The sequence below is a fragment of the Balearica regulorum genome, chromosome 1 (genome assembly GCF_011004875.1).
Source record: "Balearica regulorum gibbericeps isolate bBalReg1 chromosome 1, bBalReg1.pri, whole genome shotgun sequence".
Taxonomy (NCBI): domain Eukaryota; kingdom Metazoa; phylum Chordata; class Aves; order Gruiformes; family Gruidae; genus Balearica; species Balearica regulorum.
Window position 1 is genome coordinate 72,768,489 of NC_046184.1, and position 27,340 is coordinate 72,795,828.

General features: G+C 40.4%; 1 protein-coding gene across 4 annotated transcripts in view; it reads left to right on the plus strand.

Moving 5' to 3' along the window:
- The window catches only part of PDE3A (phosphodiesterase 3A), a 274,755-nt gene extending 254,488 nt beyond the window's left edge, over window positions 1-20,267 (plus strand). For all 4 annotated transcript variants that reach the window (XM_075758081.1, XM_075758070.1, XM_075758061.1 and 1 more), the window contains exons 13-16: window positions 239-442; window positions 4,454-4,609; window positions 8,462-8,702; window positions 12,899-20,267. In XM_075758081.1, coding sequence (XP_075614196.1) covers window positions 239-442; window positions 4,454-4,609; window positions 8,462-8,702; window positions 12,899-13,146 — 849 coding nt within the window. In that variant the 3' untranslated portion in view covers window positions 13,147-20,267. The remainder of the gene's footprint in view (window positions 1-238; window positions 443-4,453; window positions 4,610-8,461; window positions 8,703-12,898) is intronic.
- The last annotated feature ends 7,073 nt before the right edge of the window (window positions 20,268-27,340 follow it).

The following is a 27,340-nucleotide window of genomic DNA, read 5'->3' on the forward strand; positions in this document are numbered from 1 at the left end:
ATTTTTCAGATCAATCTTCCAATAAATCTTCACCATTACAACAATTCAGGTGTCTGCTATTAGTTCTGCCAAAATCACATCTTCAAACCTTGAGAAGTTCTTTTAAAAAAAACCCCACAAACCAATCAACCAAATCTGAACCTCCCTCATGCATCATCCCCATCATTCTCATTTCTCCGTTGGTGTTTCTTTTGCTAAGAGGTTTCTCAGCTTTCAGCTGCCCGCATTGCTTTCACAGGCAGTGCTGTACAATGACCGCTCCGTCCTGGAGAACCACCACGCTGCTGCTGCCTGGAACCTTTTCATGTCGAGGCCAGAGTACAACTTCCTGGTCAACCTCGACCACGTTGAGTTCAAGCATTTCCGCTTCCTCGTCATTGAGGCAATTTTGGCTACTGACCTGAAGAAACACTTTGATTTTGTTGCCAAATTCAATGCCAAGGTAAGAACATTGGTTTGGGTTTCTGGTGGATGGTCTGAAAAGATTATGGGGCTTGGTAGCATCACAGTGAAAAGGCTAGAAAGGCTGTTGTGTTGCTCTTTGTTCTGAATGTCCTTTTGGCTGCTGTAAAACATTCTGTTGAATAGTAATCTGGCACTTCTGTTATTTTTTACTTATTTAAATTTACTGGCATAGCTTCTTTTCTTATATATGTTTAGTTTTTTCAGAAAGTGGTTTAAGGCTAAGGATATTATGGACTATTTGAATGCAAATCCCACTTACATCCTACTTTTCAACATTGTTTTCTTGTTCACTGGCACTTTAGACCTATTAGCAAAGCACTCAAGGGAAAAAAAAAATCAAAGGTGTTACCGAGTTTCCATAATGACTAAATGCTTAATGTGAATTTTCATTGGTTTCATTGTTCTATTATCAAAGCACAGAAAGTATAACAATTTTGAAATTCTAATTTCAAATGCAGTGAAGCCATGATCTTTCTTTCCTACTTTGTTTCAAATGGCTAAACCCCAGAGAAAGGTCACTAAAGATCTTATCTACATGCTGCATTCAGTGAGTATAAATTCGCAACCGTGGGAAACCATTCTTAAAAATTATTGTACAGTTTCAACCTAACTTACTGTAAATTGCCACCTCTCAAGTTACTTTAATAAATTCCACTATCCATCAAAGCTGTTGGCATGTTACCTAGATGATACCTGATTTGGAGCTGGTACTGCCTTCTTGTTCCTTGTGAGAAACACACCAAGCACAGTGTGTTTCTCATCCAGGACTAGAACCGCCTAAATAAAATCTTTTCTTGTGGTATTGCTTAGGATGGACCTGTATCCTGAAATTTGGACGCCTCCATATGTATGACTGGTTTTGTTTTCATTTCCCTGTAACATCTCTCTCTTTGTTGGGCTTTAAGAGGCTGTAAAGAAAGGCCTTAAATTATTGTCCAGGGTAGACAGAGAACTGATCTTTAGATCTGTAAAAGTCTGAACTCCTTCTGTACCCTTGTTAGTCATGGCCCAAAACCTCTGGTAACATTGGGCGGGGGGGGGTGGGGGTGGGGGGGGGGGGGAGTGTTCTGTAGGTCTTAATTTTAAACTCTGGGATCATTCAGTGTGCACCTGCAGCCCAGACAGCCAACCGTGTCCTGAGCTGCATCAAAAGAGGTGTGACCAGCAGCTCAAGGGAGGTGATCCTGCCCCTCTACTCCGCTCTTGTGAGACCCCACCTGGAGTCCTGCGTCCAGCTCTGGGGGCCCCAGTACAGGAGAGACATGGAGCTGTTGGAGCGAGTCCAGAGGAGGGCCACGAAGCTGATCAGAGGGCTGGAGCACCTCTCCTGTGAGGACAGGCTGAGAGAGAGTTGGGGTTGTTCAGCCTGGAGAAGAGAAGGCTCCGGGGAGATCTAATTGCAGCTTACCAGTACCTGAAGGGGCCTACAGGAAAGCTGGAGAGGGACTGTTTACAAGGGCATGGAGTGATAGGACGAGAGAGTAATGGGTTTAAGCTGAAGGAGGGTCGATTTAGATTAGATGTTAGGAAGAAATTCTTTACTGTGAGGGTGATGAGGCACTGGAACAGGTTGCCCAGAGAGGTTGTGGAGGCCCCATCCCTGGAAGTGTTCAAGGCCAGGCTGGATGAGGCTTTGGGCAACGTGGTCTAGTGAAGGGTGTCCCTGCCCATGGCAGGGGGCTTGGAACTAAATGATCATTAAGGTCCCTTCCAACGCAAACCATTCTAGGATTCTATGATTTTCACCAGCCTAATTTCCTCATAAAATATTTAACAGTACTGACAGATTCTCATCTGTCAGGGCTACAAACAATAAAGCACAGGGAATTTAGCCTGAATACATCCTTTGAATTTGACAGTTTGGAGGAAAACCTTCACTTCTGTGAACATAAGTAAGGACTAAAAAAGACAGGCTAAACCAGTGATTACTGTGGCTTTGTCACAGAGATTAACTGTCTTAACTGTGGAAGAGGACAAGCTTGACCAAAGTACTAGGTGTAAATTGTGGACATTGAAAACTAAATTTGTCTTAAATCTATCAGGATGGACAACGGTAGGTGTAACCACTGTTGTAACCAAGCAAGGTGATACCTGAGGCACTGCAGATAAATAGAACAGTCTAATGTATCACGTCCTGCCATGTCGCTATAGATTTGTAAGGACATCTGTTAACCTCCTTCTCTCTCCTTAATGCTTAAATAGTCAAATGGTCATGCATGGAATAGAAGGTGGAGGAGAAGGTGGACATATTAGTCAGTGCTTGTGGCTGAGCCTGCCTTTCCTCGAGTAATTGCTGCATTTAAAAAGAGATTATTTATGTTTAGTTGGCAAAAACTCTTTTGTACCAGAGTAGTCTCAAAGAGCAGACCTGACATGTTTCTATATGAGTGGAGGTCCTGTAACTGATAAAATTAGCTCTAAATGATCACATTATTGATTGGGTGCTGCACTGTAGTTTAGGATATTGAAGCTCTCTTTATCTGTACTGAAGTCAGTGTAAACACACATAAGCATCCTCCCCCAGAAAACTTGCAGTCTGGAAAGTACCAACAAGAAATAATGAAGGAAACTCACTGTCTGACACTTTGATGATATCAATGCATTGGAGCATTTACTGTTCTGACATTAGTTATGTTGGATCATGTACATCAAAAGCAAAGCCCTCACCATGTAGCCCACTGCTGTATGGGGCAGGGGACCTGCTGACAGAGGACGTGGAAGTTTGATCTAGTCATAGCACAACAACTTTCTATCCATTTTCAACTATTGCAAGCTTGACAAAGCTGTGTTTCAAGCAGGGATTTGAATTTTGAAAATTAAGTGGATAGTAGAAGACAGCCCCTCCCACACTAGGAGATATTATAGCAGAAAAGGTTGAGATGGGAAAATATGGCTAATGGCAGTAAAGATTGGTAACGCTGACCATTTGGAGATGTAAAAGGCCAAAGTCCTCAATGCCTTTTCAGCCTCAGTCTTTGTGGCTAAGACCTGGCTTCAGGAATCTCAGGGCCCTGAGGCGTGAGAGAAGGTCTGAAGTGGTAAAGACTTATCCTCAGTGAATGGCATCAGGTTAGGGAACACTTAAACAAACTGGACATACACAAGTCCATGGGACCTGATGGTATACAGCCGTGTATAAATACCCATTGGGGAGAGTAAAGCAGATGGAGCCAGACTCTTCTCAGTGGTATCTGGTGACAGGACAAGAGACAATGGCCACAAGCTGAAATACAGGAATCCCCATTTAAAAATAAGAAAGAACATGTTTACTGTGACGGGGGTTGTACATTGGAAGATGTTGCCCAGAGAGGTGTAGAGTTTCCCTCCTTGGAGATATTCAAAACTAAACTGGACACCATCCTGAGCAGCCTGCTCAAGCTGGCCCTGCCTTTAGCAGGGGGGGTTGGCCTAGATGGTCTCCAAAGGTGCCTTCTGACCTCAACCTTTCTGTGATTCTTTAAGGTGACACTTTTATTTTAGAACAGTTGATGGTATATATGACTTTTTATTGTGGGAAGTATGGGAAAAATAGAGAAAAGGAAAAAGATAGGGACTACTTTCAGACATACTTAGATCAAATAGGGAAATAAGCTTTTTACATGCATCTTCACACTGCGATTAAATCAGCATGGCATTTCATGGGAATTTGTCTTTGTACACCAATTAGGTAGTAACTTCTTGGAAAATGTCATGGTAAGATTGCATTTGTTTGTTTTCCTAGCAAACGCTTTCAAACAGGCGCATCATTTGCTAAATATTAATTTCTCATAATTTATCTCAATGTTCATTGTTTCTTACTTATTTTTCTTTTTACATGTTGCTCTACAGCTGATTGTAAATTCCAGCCTTGGGTTAGCTCATCTGCTTACGCTTGTGATTTTGTTAAATAGCTAAATATACTGTAAGATATCACAGGGTAGAACATCCTCTGTGGATGCATTCTTTTACCTATGATTACTGTCATGGTTTTCCTTTTTCTGTCTACTAGGTGAATGATGATGTTGGAATTGACTGGACTAATGAGAACGACCGTTTGCTAGTTTGCCAAATGTGCATCAAACTGGCTGACATAAATGGGCCTGCAAAATGCAAAGATTTGCATCTGCAGTGGACAGAAGGCATTGTCAATGAGTTTTATGAACAGGTAGATAAATGCATGTCCGAAGTGGTATCTGCTGGTTGCATGTCTTGTGTTAAACAGTCCTGCAGCATGCTAGTGCTGGTGGTGAGTGAATATCACAGAGAATGGGGGTGAAGGGGATGGCTAGAGTTACACTAGTTCGTTGTTTTGCTGGATCAGTGAAAGTCCGTTTGTCACTGAAACTTCTGATGTGTCCTCAAAGACCTGTGATGATGGGGTTTCTGCAGGCTTAACTGTTCCAGTCTGTCAATATCTTTACAGTGGACATGGCGAACAAGTGTTCCTTTCCTCTTTTTTTTCCTGTTGGCAGTTGTCATGTCTCCCTGTCAGTCTTCTTTAGTGCAAACTATCTTTTCGTCCTTCGTTCTATGTCTTTTTTGAGACATCAGCTGGTTCTCATTGTTCTCCTCTGCAGTCATTCCAGGTGGCTCACACTTTTATTGACATGTGGTCTCCAAAACTGGACACAACGTCTTTGCTGAGATGATCTAAACAGAGCAGAGGAATTCTTTTCCCTGTGGGCCATGTCTCTGTTCACACACAGAAGACCTTTAAGTACTGATCATGACTGTAACGCTGACTTTCAATGTGCCACAGACTAACCATATCTGTTCCCTACATGTTGATCCTGACTCATACTTTAGTTTTTAAGACACCACTTTCAGCTTTCAGAAGGTTTGTCGGTACAATTGCACTAATTATGCAAGGCTCAGCTGGTAGCATGAGGAAGGAGGACAGCTACAAATTGATTTATGAAGACCTGGGAATACAGTCAGGCACTGGTCCTCTCCTGCCAGGTGTAAGGGAGCCCTTAATTGAACCTTTTCTCATTATAACCTATTTAGCCCTGCCAAGTGCAAGAGACAGGGCTGTTCCCACACTATTCCTCATTTTTCTGAGTGGGAACATATTTTGAATGTGCTGGTTAGACTAAACTCCACATCCTGTCTTTTCAAGCAGGCTAAATCACTGAACCAGACACCCCACAGACTTCTCAGGGAGGCTGTGCAGTAACTTGAAGTCACAGAATAATGCCTTTTAAAGCCTTTTCATATTCCCTTAAATTTAGTGTACTTACAATCTGGAAAAAAACAGGATTTGCTGCTGCCTTCTGGAGTATGTAAAGAAATGGGAAAAGGGACAAAATTCAGACACTGACCTGCAGCTCCTTCATGTATTTCAGATCTCCTGATAAAAAGAAAGAACAGTAACCCTTACATATATATTACATATATAGTTGGTTGAATTTTTCTTTTCATTTTTTCTCAGAGAAAGAGAGCGAGTCCCTTCATCTCCCAAATTTTCTTTCAGGAAACACTTTTCTTCATATTTATCTGTTTTCATTACAACTCTCCCAACAAATTGTACTTCACTTAGTTGTGGCAATGATCATAGCTCATGTGGGTGACTACTGCACGCAGACAAAACCTGTTAATCAGATACATGATATGACTCACCTTTGATCCAACATAACTAATGTCAGAGGGCAGTAAGTGCTCCAGTGCATTAGTATCATCAAAGTGTTGGATAGTAAGCTCTGAATCAAGCTTGGGAGGAACACTTGTGGGAGAATTCTGTTATCATCTATTCCACAGTAGGAATCTGGGTTATTTTCCATCAGTCAGAAAGGTGTGATACTAGTGTTTTCATGCTCTTGGAAGCTGCTCCAAAGCACTGTTGGAGATTATATTTTTTTATAATCTTGTAATTAAAAAAAAAATAAAAAATTTGAGATTTATCCTCTCTGCAAAATTTGATTCAGAATAACACATATGTTACCTTTGTTAATGGCATCCCTTTTAGCATGGGGATTGTGGGCAAATGTATTTGAACTCTTGACTTGCAAATTCCAAGAGATCAGGTAGGCAGTAAGATATTAGGGATTTGGGGGGTTGTTTTTGTTTTAATAGAAGATGTGTATTCACTGTATCGAGAAATCAATAATTCCCAGTGGGTTTCCTGTTTTGGTTTTTTTGCATGGCATGAGTTGCCATGCTGACAAGATACTGATGGTATTGAAAACAGAGAACGTTTTCTTCCTAGGCCTTACTTTTGGCATTAAGTAGGATAAGCTAAATTCTCAATTTATTTAACCTAGGTTAAAATCTGTTTTTCTTTAATATGCTATGAGAGGTGTATCAAACCATCTTCACCCTGCTTTTGATCATCAGATTTTTTTTTGAGAAGGGAAAAGTTTTCATTTTCTCATTTCTAAAAAGGAGAATTTTATGAGGAGTTTGAATTTCCCTAGAATTCTTATCAAAAAGCATACATAAGTACATTCAACCTATGCTGTGAAAATAATGAAATATCATTTTTTAATTTCCTTTAATAAACACTTTGAAGAATTTAATTCCCATATAAATAAAAACTTATTAAAAATGTGTTGCATAGAAACATTCAAAATCTTGTGTCATATTGTTACAGTGTGTTTCGTTTTCTTCCCTCCACATGCTCAGCATACTTACTTGAAGACATGAGGTTAGACATATTAAAAAGAATCAAAAAGACACTGCAAGATGTTTCACATAATAAATCATGTTTTACTGGAACATGAAAAAAAGAACTTGTAAACATTTCAATAGTCAACTTTCTTCCCACTACTGACAGCTGACAACCAGGAAATCTCAGATGTATTTCTGTAAAGAAGAGCGAGTTGCCACCTCTTCTTAATTTGCTTGCTATTTCAAGAATGGATGTTTCAGTGTTTTGTTAACACTAATATTTTGCATTTAATGATCAAACATAACATTTTGGTGTAGGTTATTATAAAAGTAACAAAACAAAGCACAAGGAAATGAGACATTTGTCGTACAAAATTTATCTCTCATTCATTGGCCTTCCCAGATATCAACAGGATGTTGACCAGATACATTGTCCGTGACTTTTGGAAAATTTAGGTTACAAGGAGATAAATTTGGGCAATCTGTAACATAATGGAAACTGAAAACGTCCCTCCAAATTCCAATCTATATTCTCAAATATAGATCTCTCTATTGTATTAAAACATTAATTTGCATATCAGGCTTGATTAGGCAGATTGGATTTTTTTCTTGGGGAGGTGGCATCCAGTCTTGATATGTCTACTCAGCTGAAAACTCACTGATGTCACTAGAAACTTCTCTGTGATATATCAGACTTGGTTCTGCAAGAAAGTTTTACCTTCTTTTACATCATGAGAGGAGGGAGAAAAAAGTCTTCCTATACCTCCCCTCTACCCTTTCTCTCCAAGAAAAACTAGCAAAAGCTTTATGGGAAATATTTACTGCTGCTGAGTAATCCCTGTTTTCATAGGGATCATTCTGATAGTCCCAGGAAACAAATACTTATGACCCAAAGCCAAGAGGATATCTCCATGTTATGTATAGTAAGAACAAAATTAATAAGAAAACTAGTTCAATGAGATAGCCCTTGCTTGTAGAATTTCAGTCTTGTTCCCTGCAAGCAGGTGAATGATTACAAGGTAGTTGTGACCTAACAAACAAAATCAGAAGGGATTTTTTGAAAATAATGTGAAGTAAGAAAGAAAATTATTATTTTCAAATTTTCACACTCACAATGTAAAGTACAGGACAAGGGCGGTGGGCATCATTGTGCGCAGTCATCAACTAATATCCTTGTTAAATTCACACTATCAGTAATGGGTCCTCTTACAAGAAAAGAGCTGTAAATTCAATTACCCATTTGACGTGATAGCACTGTAGTAATGTCATGCTGGCATGCTATGGAAGTAGCATTAGAGTTGAATTATTTTTCTTTCATCACTTTTAATTTGTTTGATGTGCATTACTCCTTTTCGTGACATGGCTTTGTTTCGTTTACTTCAGAGAAATTACCGCTATTTTTCATCTCCAGGGTGATGAAGAGGCTAGCCTGGGCTTGCCAATCAGTCCTTTCATGGATCGCTCTGCTCCTCAGCTGGCACACCTCCAGGAATCTTTCATCACTCACATTGTGGGACCACTATGTAACTCCTATGACTCAGCGGGGCTGATGCCAGGAAAATGGATAGAAGATAATGATGAATCAGGAGACACTGATGAGCACGAAGAGGAAGAAACAGCAGAAATGGAAACTTGTGAAAATACTGAATCTAGTAAGTTGTTCACACGTATTTTTCAACACAGCAAGTTCCTACTGTGACCAAAAGCTTAAGCAGCCATATTGTAAAAGCATAGAGACCATGAGCTAGTCAGGTTCAACGTGGGCCTCTCCAGAGTTACAGTGATTCCGTGCTGTCCTTGGTGAAGCTGGCATGTAGCCAGTTACGCTGGTAATGGAGACGCTCCACAGTTTCAGAACTGATATGCATTGCTGTTCTTATCTACTATTCATTGCTCCCTTCATTTGAGGTTTATGGTCGTGGATCACCCACCTGTGCATGAGGGCTTTTTAGACTACTTCAGCACTGATGTTAGTAGACTGCAACAATTTCAGTTGAAGAAAGGATGGTTGGGAGAAGATTTTTTGAGGAAAGCACTCATTTCCATGAGTTAGCATGATGTACAGTTATAACAGAATGAGACTCTGAGATGCTGATGCAGTAAAAGAGTTTTTAGCAATGGAAGTATTTTAATGCAAATCTCTTCAAGGTAATCTGTGGAGGAGTGGAGAGGGAATCAGCACTGAGCATTGCTGTGTTGTGTGCTGGGAGCTGTGTCACTTGGCCTTTCTGGCTAATCAGTAACTAAAGCAGATGATAGTCTCCTGCCTCTCCTCCAGAAGGGTAACAGTGCCGATATTTGTCATACTGAAAGGAAAACTTTGTACCTTGAAAGAAGATCTGAGGAACTTGTTGGAAGTGATTTTTAAGAGAAAAGGCTGCAACTGTAGACCTGTTTCTTTTACCACTTTAATTCTGTATGCATTACCTTTTCCTCTCTTCGTGTTCCTCCTCCCTCTGAATTTCGCACTATTGTTCTTTTATTTCCTTCCTCTGGGTCATCTTTCTCTCCCTCGATGATATATCTAATCCTTCTAGAAAGCACCAGCCTTAAGTGCACTAGTGAAATACTGACACATAGCTTTCGATCTCAACAGCCTCACTTTTTCTGTTCTTTCCCACACACTTTCATGCCCTACTGAGTATCATCCCTATTTTTTGTTGGGGAAGCTGAGAAGTGGAAAGATTTGATGATTGCAATAAGTCACATAAGGACATGGAACTAAAATCTACATCTCTTGATGTTCAGAATTGACCTTTTATACCTAGTAAGATCCAGGGATATATGGTTTGTATTTAAGAAATCATTACTGCTGTTCACACACACATGCTTGTACATATTTCAAGTTTAGCAGGTTCACATGCACTAAAAATGTTGTTGAGAACAGCAACTATTAACTAATATAGCACAGACAGGTTTATTTTAGCACCTTGTGATCTATCAGCTGTGTAATAGCAGGTGGAACCACATGTTTCTGTGCCAGAACGGCATTTATGGAATTGCCTACCAAGGGGAAAGCATATGCAATTGGTAACCAACATAGACCCCAAAGCCTGAAAGTGTTATTACTGTATTAAAAAGAAAGATGAAGGATGTTCTCATTTATCCACTGGAGTGTCTTACCTTACTTTGAAATCCTTGGTTTCCTTTCACCTCATTTCTGTATTCACTTATCTTCTGTATCACTGCTAGTGAAGTCCAACAATGCTGCTTTCAGGTTAAAAGCACAGACCATTAATAACCCTTGTCACATAGAAAACAGACCATTTTTTAGTTTTTTTCTCTTTTCTTTTTCACATTCTACTCCATGACAGTACTTTACTATTCAACCTGGTGCTTATAGGCTCTTTATGTTTTCCAAAACCTTAGAAATGAATGTATCAGAAGTTTTGAAATATCCAAACAAATTCTTCCTACTTCCTTCTTACCAAATGTGAGGTGCTCATCTTCTCGATCATACCAACACGTTACAAACTGTTTTCTTCTGGTTCCCTAAATTCTCTGTGACTGTGTGGATCTGTATCAGGAATTTATGGCATCTTTTGTGTTGATATAGGGGTCTTACAGGTCGTTAGAAATTTATACCTATGATCAACACAATTTTGGATGTTCTAAACTTTCTCAGTGAAACAAAATAAAAGGTTGAGATGTCAGATGCATAGATACTAAGGGCTGTGTAGGTGTTGGTGAAGATCTTTTTCTTGGTGGAAATGCCTTTTAGGCATTTCACCTAAGTCCTGATAATTCACTAAAGCAGTAGAGATAAATTTAAGAGTTATAGAACCTTAAGGCAGCTTAAAATCAGTTTTGTTATTATACAGGAGCGTGTAATTCCCCCAAAGTTCTGATGCAAGTATAAGAATTAAACAGGCTCAGTCTTTAGTGATTCAGACAAATTTTAACACCACAGCAAGTGCTCGCTGGTGTCTGCAGAGAGCAGCAAAATGTGGGGTCACCAGGGAAACCCAGGAGAGAATGTCCTGCTGAGGCATTGGCAGGGTAGGGACTTCTTATTAGTGCTAAACCTGAAGGTTTCCTACAGGGAACCAAGGGCTTTCTAATGAAGGATTGAGTTGGATTTGGTCTGTGCTCAGTGAAAAGCTCTTTGTTTCCAGTTCAAAAGCTTCAAGGGCTAAACGTTTTGGATCCTGACACAGCCATACTTTAGGCAACCTGCAAGTACTAATCCACGCAAATTTATTTGCTACAAAACATTCCTCTACGTCACCTTCTTTAAAAAAGAAATCAGCAGTTGTCTTTGGAGGGGTTGTTATTTCAGTTCTGTGACTGCCATTGGCACTGTTAATGACCAGGAAAAATTTTCAAGCTTTGTACTGTTAAGGAGTTAACAATCTGTGTTGGACAGGCTATATTGACACAGAAAAAAACACACTTCAGACAGCAAAACACTTGTAGTGCAGCTGTGTCAGGAGCCATGAGAACTCAGAGGCAAAAACATTTTATAGGTTAAAAGCAGGGGACTGATGCTTCAAAGCCAAAGACAAACAAGCTCCCTGATAGTGTTTGGCTATATGACTGCTTCTTCAGTGGTCAGACTCCATTGCTGAAGCAATGTTGTGCAAGGGCTTTAAGTTCGTCTCTACTGTGATGGCGGAGTGCAAAATCTCTGACTTTGAAAAGTGAATATAGGAATGGGTTCCCTCCTTTGATTACTAGTGCTTACTCATTCATTATCCTTCTACAACTCAGATCAGAGGTAAAATGTGAGGAAAACAAAATGAGGATTTTTTTTTTTATGGCAGTCAGCAGGGATCCATTGCGAGTGGGCACAGAAATTGATATAGAATCATAGAATCCTAGAATTGTTTGGGTTGGAAGGGACCTTAAAGATCATCTAGTTCCAAGCCCCCTGCCATGGGCAGGGACACCCTTCACTAGACCACGTTGCCCAAAGCCTCATCCAACCTGGTCTTAAACACTTCCAGGGATGGGGCCTCCACAACCTCTCTGGGCAACCTGTTCCAGTGCCTCATCACCCTCACAGTAAAGAATTTCTTCCTAACATCTAATCTAAATCGACCCTCCTTCAGCTTAAACCCATTACTCTCTCGTCCTATCACTCCATGCCCTTGTAAACAGTCCCTCTCCAGCTTTCCTGTAGGCCCCCTTCAGGTACTGGTAAGCTGCAATTAGATCTCCCCGGAGCCTTCTCTTCTCCAGGCTGAACAACCCCAACTCTCTCTCAGCCTGTCCTCACAGGAGAGGTGCTCCAGCCCTCTGATCAGCTTCGTGGCCCTCCTCTGGACTCAATCCAACAGCTCAATGTCTCTCCTGTACTGGGGCCCCCAGAGCTGGACGCAGGACTCCAGGTGGGGTCTCACAAGAGCGGAGTAGAGGAGCAGGATCGCCTCCCTTGAGCTGCTGGTCACACCTCTTTTGATGCAGCTCAGGACACAGTTGGCTTTCTGGGCTGCAAGCACACACTGCCTGCTCATGTCTGTTATCCAGTAGGTTGATCAGAGTCTTTAAGTACTTTTTGTGTACTTTAAGTGCATAAAAAAATGAGCAGAAACAGCTCAGCAACATGTTTTATGCATAATCATTCGAGCACTAGATGTCTCTGTAAGCTGCATAGTCAGGGACAGCACGCAGCCGATGATAGGATGAAGCTGGGGCTCAAACTGTGCAGGAAACCAGTGTGCTTTCCCAGAGATCTGGAGAGGCATAGCTTTCTGAATTTTAAGACTGTTTAAGTTTGAGGTTTTAGAAATCTGTTGATGCAGTTCATATATGTGATAGTACGCCTTGTCTACTTCCTATACCTTCAGTCCCTTTTCCTTCTTCTCTCACAGAAAACAGTACGTTAACGTCACACGGTATTTTACAGGAAAGAAGAAGTTCAAGAGGAGGAAAATCTACTGTCAGATCACTCAACACCTGCTTCAGAACCATAAAATGTGGAAGAAAGTAATTGAGGACGAGGAGAGGTTAGCCGGGACAGAGAAGCAAGGCGCAGACCAATCCACGCTGCACCAATCTTCAGAACAAATCCAGGCCATCAGGGAAGAGGAGGAGGAGAAAGGGAAGCCTAAGAGGGATGAAGAGGAGAATACAACTGTAGAACCAAACCAATGACAATATTTACAGCAGTATTTTAAGACAGATTGACTCGTGCACAGACTCTTTCTCAAGCCAGCACAGCATTTTAGACACAACACTGTAGAAGTATGGGATAATGCGCCTACAGCTGTTTAATTTGTTTCTCTTTCCTTTTTATGGTGAGGTACATTGTTTAAACTCCTATGCTCAAGGAAGCTTTCACACTGCGACACCGGCTTTTACAGACTTTCTTTAAAGATATTTGGGAGTGGGTGGAATTATATAAATATATATATATAGCCAGGGTTATTGGCTGCGCACTTCAGCAAAATACATTTAATGATATATTATGGTCACTGTGATATTTACAGAAGAAAGTTATCTAAGGAAATGCTGCTTCTGAAGCACATTTGCAGTTAACAGTAAGGTACCAGTTAAGTAGCTTTTGATCTTAATGCTGAGGGATAAAAGTTCCAAAGCTTTATATGAATGCTGATATATCCTGCCAGCATATATGTGTGCGTGAGGGGGTGTTTGCAAGTGTGAGTGGATGTAATGTAATATAGCATAGTTTGAGTTCTTATTACACTAGCTGTAGCACATGTCCCAGTACATGACAACAAGCAGAAGGCCTGAATTTTAGAGAATTTGTTCCCATAAGAGAATCAGAGAGCATTTTGAGGAGCTTGGCGTTCCCCAAGTCCCAGTTTGCACTCCAGCTGCAGGTAGCAGCCTTTTGGCAGGGGCCGCGGTGGCCCGGGGTTGCTGGTCTGGCCCCAGCTGACTGTGCGGGCTGTGCCTCCTCCTCTTCCTCCTCCTCCTTGGCATTTCCTACACTGCTGGCGAAAGGGATGTGCCAGGAAATTTCTTTTCCAAAGGGGGTTACAAGGGACTGTGTGGCATGCTGGTCTGTTCCTCTCGAGGGAACCTGGCCCTCTGTATACTTCTGAGCGCGTGAATGGTTGCGTGGGGCAGCGTGTGTATTTGGGCAGGAGAGGGCAGAGAGCAAATGTGTGTATGTAGTCGGAAACCAGAGGCACGCTGTCATCTTTCTACCCTAACCTTATGCCTCCGTGCATCAGTGGCCAAATATATCATTTAAGAACAAAGCTAAGCTACATCTCTTGAGAGCAAAAGAAGGGGGGGTGAGGGCCATGCCCTTCCTCAGAATAAAAGGCAAACGGTGCATTAGGAGCAGCGTGGGGGACAGGTGCCAGTCCTGCGTCGGCCGAACGCTCGTATGTCTCAGCAACCACTCACATGAGCTTCAGAGAACTTGTTTTTTCAGTGTGAGGTGCTGGATGGGAGCAGTTTGTTGCTGGCATTCTCCTTAGAAGCAGCATGTTCGATCCCACCAATATACTTTTTTTTCTTTTTTCTTTTTTTTTTTCTTTTATTTTTAAGGGAAAGGAAAAGATTGGGCCTGTAAGAAGAGCAGATATTTTTTTTGTTTGTTCTGTTTATTTGTTTTCTCTGTTGTTTATGCTGTGAGCCAAATGTCTATTTAAAAGGTTGGATATTCACTTTCAATATTTTATTTCACGATATTATATTTGTCAATGATTAGCTATCTAGATGTAAATATGGAAAAATTTTTATGGGTTCCTGTAGATAATGATATCTTTAAGAAAAAAAAAAGAAAAAGAAAAAAAGGGAAAATTTTTTTGTAAAGCTAATTTTTTTAAAAAATAAATACAAAAACATTTTTATACAGTGTAGCCATTTCCAAACCCAACAAACAAATGAAGTCTTGAGTAATTTATATAGACCCTTCTGGGAAGCCAGTGGTCTACCGGATCAAGGCTTGAAAATATTAATGCTCTTTGGGACTGGCAGCACTAACCAGTACCACACAGTTTAGAGTTTTGTTCCCACAAAAAGAATGATACATATAAAGTTCAGTATTTCTCAAAAATCATTTGACTACGTATGCTTTTTATATTTTGATCCTGCAGCCCCTTGCCAAGAAGAGGATTGCTTGTGTGAGCAAGAATGCTTGTGAAAGGAAGAGTTTGTAGGAGAAGTCCTTTCTATGTTAAATTTCTGACTTTGCATCCGTTACTTTTTTTGCTATTGTTACACATTCACTGTATTTCATGATCCTACTGATATCTCCCAAAAAATGTTGGAAAACATTCTCTATCAAAGCCAGTCAGCATGTGTGTTATCACTTCAGAATTTCTTTCTGCTTTGCATTTCCGACAGTGAGCTTTTGCTGGAAAACAGGATTTTGGTTTCTTACAGGTTGCGTTTGCCTGATATCATCCCATCTTACTCTTACCAGTAGAGAAGGCATTAGCCTTTTGACAGAGTGGCTCTAGAGCATGGCTCTGAATCAGCAGAAATATGTAGTGTTTGTCAATGGAATCAAAAAAAGAAAGATCCAAATTGCACGATTATTTTAAAGGATATAGCAGAATTTATTCAAAAGGAAAAAAAGGTGTCTCCAAGATCTCAGCAAGTCTCCTCCAACTCCAGCTTGCGCTGTTTTCACACCTCTTTGGTCACTTTGATTAATCACTTCATTTGGGGTTTTCTTGTACAAGTGAAATGCATACCGTATAGTATGAGAAGAATTTAATATGCCTCATTCTGTCCGTTAAAAATTAAACTTACAGAGATGCTTTAAAAAGTCACATCTCCAAGCACTTTTTTCTCCATTTTCAGTGCATGATCACTAGGACTGGATTTTTTATATTGATTTTTATCAATTGCCTTTGCTAGAAGAAGAAGAGAAGAAGTTATTGCAGAAAGCGTTAGTGGGTGCCCAGTTGGTAAAATTACAAAGAGGCATTCAAGAATGAGGTGAAATCCTGCAAGTGGAGTTCCATGTACCCCTCTAAGCAGGCATGCACAGCGTTGGACTAAGAAAAATTATCCTAAAAATGTGCCAAAATGGAATTATTATATTTTTCCTTGTCATAATTTTTTGTTGCCATTAGCTAAAATAAGTGTAAGCTTCTAATTTGTAAATATTTCTTTCTGTATTGCCAGTGCAACTGTCAGAAATTGTTACTGCATTGCTATGCAAGCCTGTTTGTAGGTACGGTTTGGTTAACTCAGGTCTTTTACAGTGAAGGAATTGCTGACAGGCTGAAAGTCAGAATGATTGTAGATTTTATCCAGACTGGAAGGGAATACCCAGCAAAGAAGCTGAAGTATCTAGGAGTGGTTGATTTGGTAAGGGGTAACTTTATTTTGCATTCCAAATAGTTACTAATAGAATCCAGTTTCTGCAGGTGTCCACTCCTTATGAATCTGATTTTCAGTCTTTGCAGTGCATTTCTGGCAGGCAGCGATCAGGAAATTTCCCAGGCTGGCTTAAATATAACACAAAAGAAAATACCAGAGATATTTTATATCAAACACGTGAATACTATTTTATTTTTTTTTGCTTTGGGGGGTTTTTTAGTAGGTAATGAAGCAGGTAATATTTTAGGGGGGTTTGTAATAGTTTCTACTCCAAAGAAGGCAAAACATTTGACCTGCAGTTGCACCAACCTGTTGGAGGCTAGACCTTGATGGTTTTTCGCTTTGCACAGTCCTTTGGTGTTGCAAACCCCAGATAAACCGCAGCTTGTACAATATTTTGTGGGAAAAAAATAAAAGAAAAATAATTATATTCTATTAGCAAAGTCCTCAGATTTCAGGTGGGATGTTTACAATATTGATATAGGTTTCCGGTGTATACAGTAGGCAAAGAGGTTTGTTATATACTAGAGAAAGCAAGCCCCTTTCAAACAGTGTTTTGCAGTAACAAAAGATTTATGTATTTTAGTTTTCAGTTCTTTAAAAACAGGAAGAGAAAGATTTGACTATTTTTTCTGATTGGATATTTTGTCTTCTCCACTGTAATGTCACTTGGTGACTGATCTGGTTCCCTTCTAGTCAAGGAGAAGTTTGCTGTTCCCTTAAAGGGAAAAAGAAAAGCATTCACGTATAAATCCTTTTGCCCCCATATTCCCAGTTTCCTTGATAGTCTTATGCTGTTCACTGTGAAATATAACTTCTCTCATTATGCTTGTGTCGCAGAAGGAACACAAGGAAGTAGAGAGTGTGAAAGCCCCAAACTATTTATTTTATTACTTTTTCTTTTAGGAGTCTGAGACTTTAGTTCCCAAGAACCCAAAAATGCCTGTGTCTAAAAGTGTTCAAAGTGCCATAGTTTACTATTTATGCTCTAATTCCTGAGGGAACCTGGCGTTCCTTGATTTGTTTTGAGCTAAGGTACAGAGTGTGTTGACACTCATCTCTGAAAATCATCTGCCTCCTCCAGTAGAAGGATGGTGTTTGATGCAATGTTGCAAGCCATACATCAGAAGTGAGATGCAGGAATCTACTAGGAAAAAGGGTTTCTACTGTGCTCTTGGCAGCATTTTAAACTCCCTTCCTCCGTGAGTGAAATCCTTTACAGAAAGCTGGGGAAATGGCTGTGTGTCACCAGTGGCCTCCCCGTGACCTTGTGCAGGGTGCTGGCTCTCATAGCAAATGATGGTCACGTACTGGCAGTAAGTGGTTCCCAGGGCAGATGTAATTTGAGAATGCATTTGTTAACAATGCAAGGATAGTTGTTCATCAGTTTTTACCCTGGCATCGTGTGTGAACGTGTCTCTGCGTTCATCAAGTTAAAATCCAAGATTGCAATTTCTCAGCACCTTTTGAGTGGATGCATTTGGGACTTCTACCCTTAGTGTTCTACTGTTAGAAGTTCTTAGGATCCTGATGGTCTGAATTTAGAAGGAAGTTAAGTCTGTAAAGGTTCAGTTAAATGCTTTCTAAAGCAAATTCTGTACCCAAGTCCCTTTTTATGCTATCCATGCTGGACATTAAGTTCATTTGTTTTCTTTATAAAGTTCTCCTAAATGTCTGTCTGCTTTTTAGGTACAAAAAAATTTATGAAATTCTGCCTCCATCTTTCGTCCTTCAGAAATGACTCAGAAAGTAGAAAGCAGCGTGGAGAAGCCAAGGATCTTGCCAGACTGAGCACCAGTCAGTGGTACAGTCCATGAGGATTGCCCACCCCGTGCCCCAGTCCGGGTGCATTCGCACCCAGTGCCGTGCCCGTGCTGCTGAGCTGTGAGCTGAGCAATTGTGGGGCAGCTGCCAGTTTGGGTACTCGGCAGCCAGAGCCCCACCAGCTTTTAGTGGGACTTGGCATCTTACAGAATTTTGTCCGTTTCCAAAATGAACCTTAGGCACTTTTGAAAATTTTGCCATTAGTATAATGGAGCTAAAGGTTTGCGGTCAGTCCCAGGTGTTAACAAAGAACTTGTGCAAAGTCTCATTAATTATCTGGCACATCCTGCTTGGTCTGTGTGATGTGATCCTGTGTTGGTGATGGGGAGGGCTTTGCTGTCGATGAAGGTGGTTGCAGGTTTGAGCCCACCCTCTCACTGACGTTCCATAGCCGCAGCCAGATGCGCCAGATGCTGGGCCAGGCAGCCCAGCAAACCCAGCTGTGCCCGGGACCGCCATCCACAGAAGGCACAAGGAGCTTGACCAGGGAGTACCCCAAGGAGATGCACCAGCCGATTCAAGTGTGGGAGAGGCAGCGCAGATGTGCTGTGGTTCATTCTAGAGCTGAGCCATAGTGCTCAATAGGTTGGGAGGGCAGCAATGACAGTTTGTGGCTTTTCTTTCTCTGAAAGAACAGGCTCTTGAATGTGGAAAAACCTGTAATTCATAAAAATGCATAACATTTGCTATTATTTTTGCAATGAGTTGTGGTTGAGATGTTCCAGCATTATGCGTTTAAGGAAGAAAGGTTTCAATTTAAGGATGAGTATGAGAATTTCTTAAGCGTCCTACAGCCTCATGAGTGGAAGATTAGATGGAGGCAGGTGCCCAGAGCGGAGAACATGCCTCTCCCAGGTCTGCTGCAGGCACCACGTCTGGGAGGGTGGCACGGATGGTTGCTTGCTCTTTCCAGTCTCAGACCTGGACGTTGGCCTGAGAACTTGGGTATTCCTCAGCTGGCAGCACAGCGCTGGTGTAATTAGTCCTCCAGTTGATGGGGTTGTAGATGTACAAGGAAAAAGTCAAACTGGCAATTTGTAGGGAAGAGAAAAGGAAATTGTAGTCCAGTATGAAAAAGACTTTATGCCACACAATTTTCCTTTTCTTTCAAAATCAAATGTAATCCCACTGGAATGAAGTAACCATGGAATTTCTGGGGGTTTAATTACTGTTTGATGTGGCAGCATTAGTCAAAATGGTGGCAGCATTAAAGAGAGGATAATTGTTCCCATTAAGTAGGATGGAGGAATATTTTTTTTTTTTTTTTTTTTAGGTGAATCAACAGATAAGAGTGTCCAGGCCTCCTGAAGAAAATGCATCTTAAGTGTTCTTGAACAGGTGGGGGAACAATTGAAATTAGGTGACAGCTGTCTTAAGCAATCATTGGAAGAACTGGCAAAAAATATTGATTATCGGAGGCAAACATTGAATTAGAGCAAAATAGGACCAGTACTTTTGGGAGCAACTTAGTATGATAAAACTTTCTTTGAATTTCATCACTTTCATTTAGCAAAACAACATTCCTCTGGAGATAAATCAAAGCAGGGTTTTAGCCCCTGCTGTGGTAGTTATTGAATCCCAGTGTTGGAGGGAGCAGCGCGAGAGTTATCCTCCATTTACATCATAATTATGATTTATTCAGAGGCCATTAATAGGATTTTCCTGGCAGGCAGGTGTTCTCTCGATGAAAAATACATCGCGCCTCCTCAGTAGGATGCAGATGTCACCCATGTGAGCACCTGCCGCAATTTTTAGGACCATACAAGCTCCTCGGGAGCCTGCAGACAGAAGAGCGCGGGTGTATTTCTAGAGGGTCCATTTTCATGAAGACAAAGGTGGGCAAAAGCTCGAGCTAGTTAACAATATTACTTTGATAAAACCAAAACAACAATAAGCATTGTGCAGTTTGAAAGCTTGCCAACGTCACTTGAGGTGTATGCAAAAATTTCCCCGAGTGCTTGCACATGTAAAACTATTCCTTCTGGAAGGTGGTGAGTTCAGGTAAAACCAACTGGCCTTGGCCGTGGTCTGTCGAGCTGAAGGGTATAGTAAACCAAGAAGAATTTTTCACTGAAGTAGTTTAATTCTCCCTCATTAAAGAAAACTTTGCTTGGTGCTAGAGGAGGAAAAAAAAAACAAAACCACCCAGCTTATTTCAGTTGAGCTTTTCGGGTGGCTAGTCCATGCCAGTTGTTTCTTACTTCCAAAGCTGTGCTTGCAGTATGTCCAAGGTGTGGAAGTGGGACAGCAGATGAGACTCGTTCTGCTGTGGATGGCTTAGGGGATCTGCGTGCACCAAAGAGCACCACTGAAATCTGCAGGTGTGGAAAGTGGTGTGTCTGGGCAGCGAATGAGAGGGGGAAACCCAAATATTTCTGTTTTCTGTCTGTGCGGGAGCGTAACAGCAGGTATAAAGGACTTTGCCACAGCTGCGGACCATGTATCCTTTTACGATTGAATGCTCTTCTCCTGATTCAAAAAACGTAGAAATCAGATCAAATAAGCAAAACACAGCGGGTGCTGCGGCCCCGGCGAGGCGGGTGTGCGTTAGCTTGCTTTTCCTTGGGCTCGCGCAGGGAGCTGCGCTTGCACCGTTGGCCTGCAAATGGCATGGGGTCCCGCGCAGCACGGCACGGCGCGGGGGGAGGAGCTGGTGAGAGGTAAAGAACAAATGCTGAATTTCTAATTTCAGAGGGCTGTTGTTGAAGTACCTGGAGAAATACCTTAGTGTAATGTAATCCAACTCTATACCCACCTCAACATGGTTTGCTCGCAGCGATAGCCCTGAGGCAGTGGGCTTCGAGGCTCTGGTTTTCAACGCTGTCTTCCTTTACCACAGCGAACACTTACAAACAATTAATGTGAATTAGCAATTGCTCTTTGCTTTTAAATATTTATTTAAAGGAGATTGAGGTTTTTGGGTTTTGTTGTTGGTTGGTTGTTTTTTTTTCTTCCTCAACACTAGTCATTTTGCCCTCATGCTTTCATAAAAAGGGGGGAAAAAATGGTCTGTAGTCTGATCAGAGAGAAAACAGGGGTTTGCCACGTGTGTACATACTACTTTAGGTAAAAAGCCCGTCGTCTGTTAAAGCTATCTTTCCTCTTCAAAGTTCCTGCCTGATTCTGACACACGATGAAAATCTGTATTTAAATGCAAAATTTTCATTTGTAGATGTTTGTAAACCTTAATTCAGTACTGCAGACGATATCCTAAAAGAACAAAGACAGCGTTAATAACTGCTCTGTGGTGTTGATGATATTTTTAATATTTCAATCATGTCAGCATATATTTGGTCATTACTTTTCTAAAGTTAAGTCGTCTTTTCTTGAGTAATCGATATAAGATGTTTGCATGACGGAAAGTAATTTAAGTTCACTTTTTAAAACGACGTGATTCATACTGTAGGTTATGTTTGTTTAACAGATTAACATTTTCACTGATGGGTGGCAGTTTTTTTTTTCTTTTTAGTGCTTTTGATAGAAGAACATCTCGGACATTTTCCAACAGAAACACATTTTGTAATCTTTGCCTCCAGTTGTGGAAGTAGTACCTATCAAAAATAATTGTTTTCCAATATGGTTTGGCTATCTGGGTAACAATATGCAAGAATGTATATGACGTACAAGATATGATTAAAAAAATAATAATCCCATTTTGGTGAAAGTAATCATGAAATTAATCCAACAAGGTCAAAACCCCTTTCTAAGTGAAAATTTTGGATGTGTCGATATAATTGAAGCACTTGACCACCCACAAGATTTTGGGGCCAGATCATACAAATTTGCTATTTTCAAATTCACAAATGGGCAACCAATGTTTTTTTACTTCAGAAAACATTGAGGAATTTGGTCATCTTACATCCTATCCTATGAAGTCTGACTCCTGGCCTGCTACCTGGGGGCACTGCACCTCAGACACGATTATTTCATGATGCTCATTGAGACTCGGCTCTAGTAGCAAGTTTCCGCAATCCACACGTGTACTTCAAAATTAATCCCTCCTTGATTTTTTTCACTTCAAACGGTGAGAGAAAGGGGGGAAATGTAATTTTATATGGCTCTATTTGAAAAGGGTTTTGTGTACCTTTATAATTCTTTTGAAGCAATATTTTAAAAAATAACTGCCAGCCAAAGTGGCAATGCAGAAAAGTGCCATCTTGTTCAGGATTTGTACACGCCAGTTTTTAACACAGTGTTCTTTTCACTAAGTACTACATACGTTAATTTATATTTATATATTGTCAATATTGTTGTAACCAAGCTTCTCCTTTTTAAACACTTCAGGAACAAGGCCTTGTATTTTTAGGTGATTTTCATAAACAGAATAATTCTTTTCCTTTCACTAGTATCTTGCACTCGATACATGTAGCAATACTTAATATATTCTCTTCACAAGTATTTGTTAAGTGATTTAGTTAATGGCTGATAAATGTTTTGTACAAAATAGATTCTGTACAGGAAAAAAAAGTCTTTTAGATAAACATTATTTATTTTTACTGTTTTATAAGTTAGACACTATAATGAAGCTCCTTTTCGCCAGAATTACTGGAAGTGCCTCTTGGTAAAGTGTATTATACAGTAAATATCTATTCAAAATTATTAGAAATACTTGTCACAAAATGAACAATGTGGATGTTGCAATGTGAAGACAAATGTACAACATAAATATAATTCTGTGGTATCCTGTTTGCTGTGTTTCTTTTTCCTTTATTGAACAAATTTGCTTTCGGTGCCCAGCTTTCAGTTTAAGTGCCAGACTGCAAATGTGCCAGCTTCTTCAAACTCTGATTGCAACCCAGTAAGGCTGGTATATATTGAATTACCATTTTATCTGATGGTCCTGCTTGGTATGTGTTAGTGACCCATGCTCATGTTTATTGGTATCCCACTATCTGCAACTTTTAGCAGCTAAACTCTGCACTTTATTTCAGATCACTAATAAATCCCGTGTTAAATGCTGTGTGACTCAACCAGTCTGTGGAAGGCCTCATTATAAACATCCTTCTTTCATGATGACCAATATTTCAACATCCGTCATCTGTGAACTTTTCAATCCAATTAATACGGACCATGCTGATTGAATGTGGTCTGTATTACGTGGCACTATTCAGCCATAGCAAAGCAGAGTGACTAATGCTTCCAGAGAAAACGAAATGTGTTACCTTAACAGTGTTTTCCTTATTTATCACAGAAGTAATCTGCTAAAGTGGGATATCAGTAAGTGAAATCAATTTTCTTGCAATTATATTGGTAAGTATGCTGTCATTCTTCACCGAAAGGTTTTGCTAGTCCATTATGTGGGCTAGTATTGACATCTAGCTACTTTCTTTGCTCACTATTTATAGTTTTAAAAAATGGGGAAAACTTTAGACAGCTGTATGATCCTTTTTAAAGTTTTATTACCTACTTTCATCAAAGATCTGGAGAGCTCTTCAGCCAACTCACTTGAAATGGCTGCATACAACATCTGGATCAACTCTGTATTCAAAGCCTCTTTACCTATAGCTTAAAAATTAACAGATTTCAAAATACGGAAAAGCATCAGCCACATATCTAGCTGTCAGTTTTGAAGTCCCACCAGTTTATTTGTCCTCTGGCTTAAATTCTGAATGGCAAAAATGTAAGGAAATTTGCAGCAGGCAGTGATTAGGAAGGTATTAGTCGGGGTCATTGCCAGTATGAAAACAAAATATGGTTATACCTATTTGAAGGGAACTGCTCATAAGCCTGTAGCTAGTCTGTCCCAAACACTTAAGAAGTATGGAATTATTTGATCCAGAGATTCACAGCTACCCATACAAAAGCATACAACTCGAGTAATGAAGAAAACCTCTTTTCCTTCAGTACCCCTTGTTACAAAGAGTAGCTGCTACCAAGGTAAAGAATGCACTTGTCTCTGAAAATCGCCAAACTCTCTCTGGAGCTCTTCAGACAGCCCAAGGTTCCCATGGGAAGAGAAGAGGAATAAAACACGGAGCAGAAGCAGTCAATCTGCTAATGAGACTGCACATGAGCATGCCTCTCCTGGGGTTCTGGTAAAACATAAAGGAGGCCATGACGCACAGTCAGTAGCAGCTCAATTAAATGTTGCATTTTCCAGGTGTTCAAATTACTCTCAATTGCAAATCCACTTGCCGAAAACCACTTAAAATGTTTCACTGAAAATAGAAATCTCAGAGAACTCTTGGCACTCTGTTTAGAAATGCTTTCTTTAGCGTATCTTCAATTATCTCACCAAAATCCTGTGGAAATCGACATTATCCTTCATGCCACCATGGACTCCCTAGATATCGTTGGTGATTCGTGTATGGGTAGAACAGCAAACAACTTTGACGGTCAAATGTGTAACTTCCAGGTGCTGCTCTGACTGATGGGGTCTGTAGCTCTGCGATAGCCATCTCACACAGCCCAAGGGAGATTTTCAACCACTCCACGCTGGGATCCCAAAAATCTGGCATGCAGAGAAAGAAACTGTCAAAGCCAGCTACTTTGTTCAACAGCTTCACAGCCAAAGGGTGATACTAACATTCATGAGCCATGGGAGAAAATGTGCAATTTTAAAGTTTTACCTAAGGTTTTGATGGCATGTGTCACACTCAATCCAGATTGCTAGTTACAGTCTCTAAATAACCTGGGATTGATGCGGTTGTAATGGTTTGGAAGTCTGACACTCATAAAAAGTTGCTGCAACATCTGCTTGTCTGCAGCCAGGAAATACAAAGCAGAAGGTTCCTGTTTGATCTGCGTGATGGCTTCATTTACAGTGACTTTTGTTGTTGTTGCTGGTAAATTACTTCCCCTCGCAATCCTTTGCACATGTCAATTGTTTATTACTGTGTTTGCCAAAGGCATCATATTCTACAAATTCAACACCTCCTGTATAATAAACTCTACTGTTAAATTCTTTACACCTTCTCTTTCCACATTTCTAGCCAAAATCCTTGGGTTTAAACCTAGTTCAAAGAACTTATCTGTATTACAGAAAGTGCTATGGGATTTTATTAAGATTAATGGTATTAATCCCTAGTGGCTGGACAAATTCCAGTTTCTTTTATTACGTTCTTCTAAATTAAAATTCTCCCCAAAGCTCCAGTGGGTACAAATGCTTCCTGCCCTGAAGAGATGTGTCATGTCACTGGATCTCTTGTTCGTCCTTCTTGTTCTACCCCCTCAGAGCTGGATTTCACAGGGCCCATGGGTATCTTTGCAAAGTGTGGTGCTGTATAAGTACACGTTACTTCCCTTCTCTTCTCATGAAAAGTCTAGTCAAAATCTGTCTAGGTCTGTAATTTGGGTTCGTTTTTTTTTTTTTACTCATCATTCAGGAAGGACCTCCTAGGGCTTTTACCCTAGGAGGTAAAAAAAAGTTTTGTTACCTTCTGCAGGTGCTTTCAAGGTGATCTACAGCCTTTCTACATGCTCCTCTAGGTTACCTGAGGCACCCAGCATGGGGAACATATATATAAAAGCTGGTATTGTTCTATGGTCGGGTGCAGTACATGCTAAATTTGCTGCAACTGCTATTTTTGAAAGTTCTTCTTCCTGAGGTCTCATGAAAGGGGCTGAAAATTTGAATAAGTTGATGAGCACCTCAGGGTAATGAGACTTCTCAGAAGGACTTGTGGATATCCTAATAACAAGTTAGTCAGGCCCAAAAAATAATTAGACAAGTTTTCTAGTGCTTTTGCTGTTCTTTGATAAGAAAACTGTTCTTTGAGGCTAGACCTGGAAGTCCTTAGTTGGGCAAAGAAGTACTATCTTTAAGCCTGAAATTTTCACTGCAATCCCTGAGTGCTTCCATCAGCCAAAGCGTATTGTTTGTCTCTGGTTCTTTGATGTGGAATGGATACGCAAGGTTTGTTCTGACGGTGGGTTTCCTGCTCGTTTATGTTCTTAGCAAGCATTTTCTTAGGACTAGCAACAAAAAGAAGAGGAAGATTAAGGTCAAGAAATAATGTACCCATATCAATAGAGGAGTACAGCTAAAGCAATTAAAATTATATGGGCAGTGAAACTGGATTGCTTTGTTAGTCAACTGTAAATGGCTTCACTTTATCTGCTTGTTGTATTTACCCAGGAATCACAGCAAGTAGAAACATTTTTTTTTTATAATTTATAAAAGTTAGATTGTTCCAAACTTTAAATACTTGGGTACTTTTCTTTGAAAGAAACAGCTGCTTGCAGGCCATCATGCTTTCTAAGTTGCCTTGATTCTGGCAGCTGCATTTCCAGACTCCATAGTGGTGTGATGCCTTGAGCTTCCTGCTTTCTGGACAAGGATTCAAGAGATCTGGATCTGTTGGAGTTTTTCCTGATCTCAGCACAGAGTTCCTGCATGACCTTCAGCAAACATGAACAGTTTCAAAGCCTCTCCATCAGACGCAAATATTACTCATTATTTAGCCAGCTCTCTCGGTCTTGTCTGCTGCATCTCGGCTCCTGCGCTGAGCTCTCCAGAGGTTGAGGAGATCACTGCAGTAGGAGAAGTCTGGGCCACAAGCAGTTGCTGCCACAACTGGCTCTCCTTCTCTGCAAGTCATTCCAGGCACAGCAAGGTGGCTCAGAGTTGGAGTATTTATGTGCTAGCATAAATAAAATAATAAAGGAGCATTTGGCCAAGTGTCAATCTGAGTAGCTGAGGACTCATTCTACCAAGAGTTTCTATGTAGCTTGGCTTTGCAATGCAGTATTAAGGTTTGGGGATGTGTTCTCTTTCGGACAGTAGAAATTATGTAAATTCAGATTTGAAGGTGACGTGGTGTAGCAAAATCCCATTTATACATTTTGGTTTTCTTCTTTTAAAAAGTCATTCTTTTCGTTCTATCAGATAAATGTTTCTTTGCAGTTGTTATGTGTGTATTCAGATTTCAGTGGAAAGTCTATCTTTACAAGCAAGCCCTTATGATTTAAATAAGTCTGTTGGAATATGTTTTAGCACAATGTCTTTTACAAAGGAAAAAGTTTTATGCTCCTGAATGCTGGGGAGTTTTTTGAGACTTTACAAGATTAGTATTTGCTCACGAAATGTGCTTGAAGAAGAAACAGCCAGATTTGTTGTTGTTGGATGGTTTGAAGACTGACCCACAAACCTTCTGTGTTGTTAGTGCATTGATACCTCTATGAATCAAGATTACTCTTGTCACAGCTATTCACTATGGCTAGACTAGGCTTTGTAAATGTAATTAATTTAACCCTGCGCTTTAGAAATGAAGGT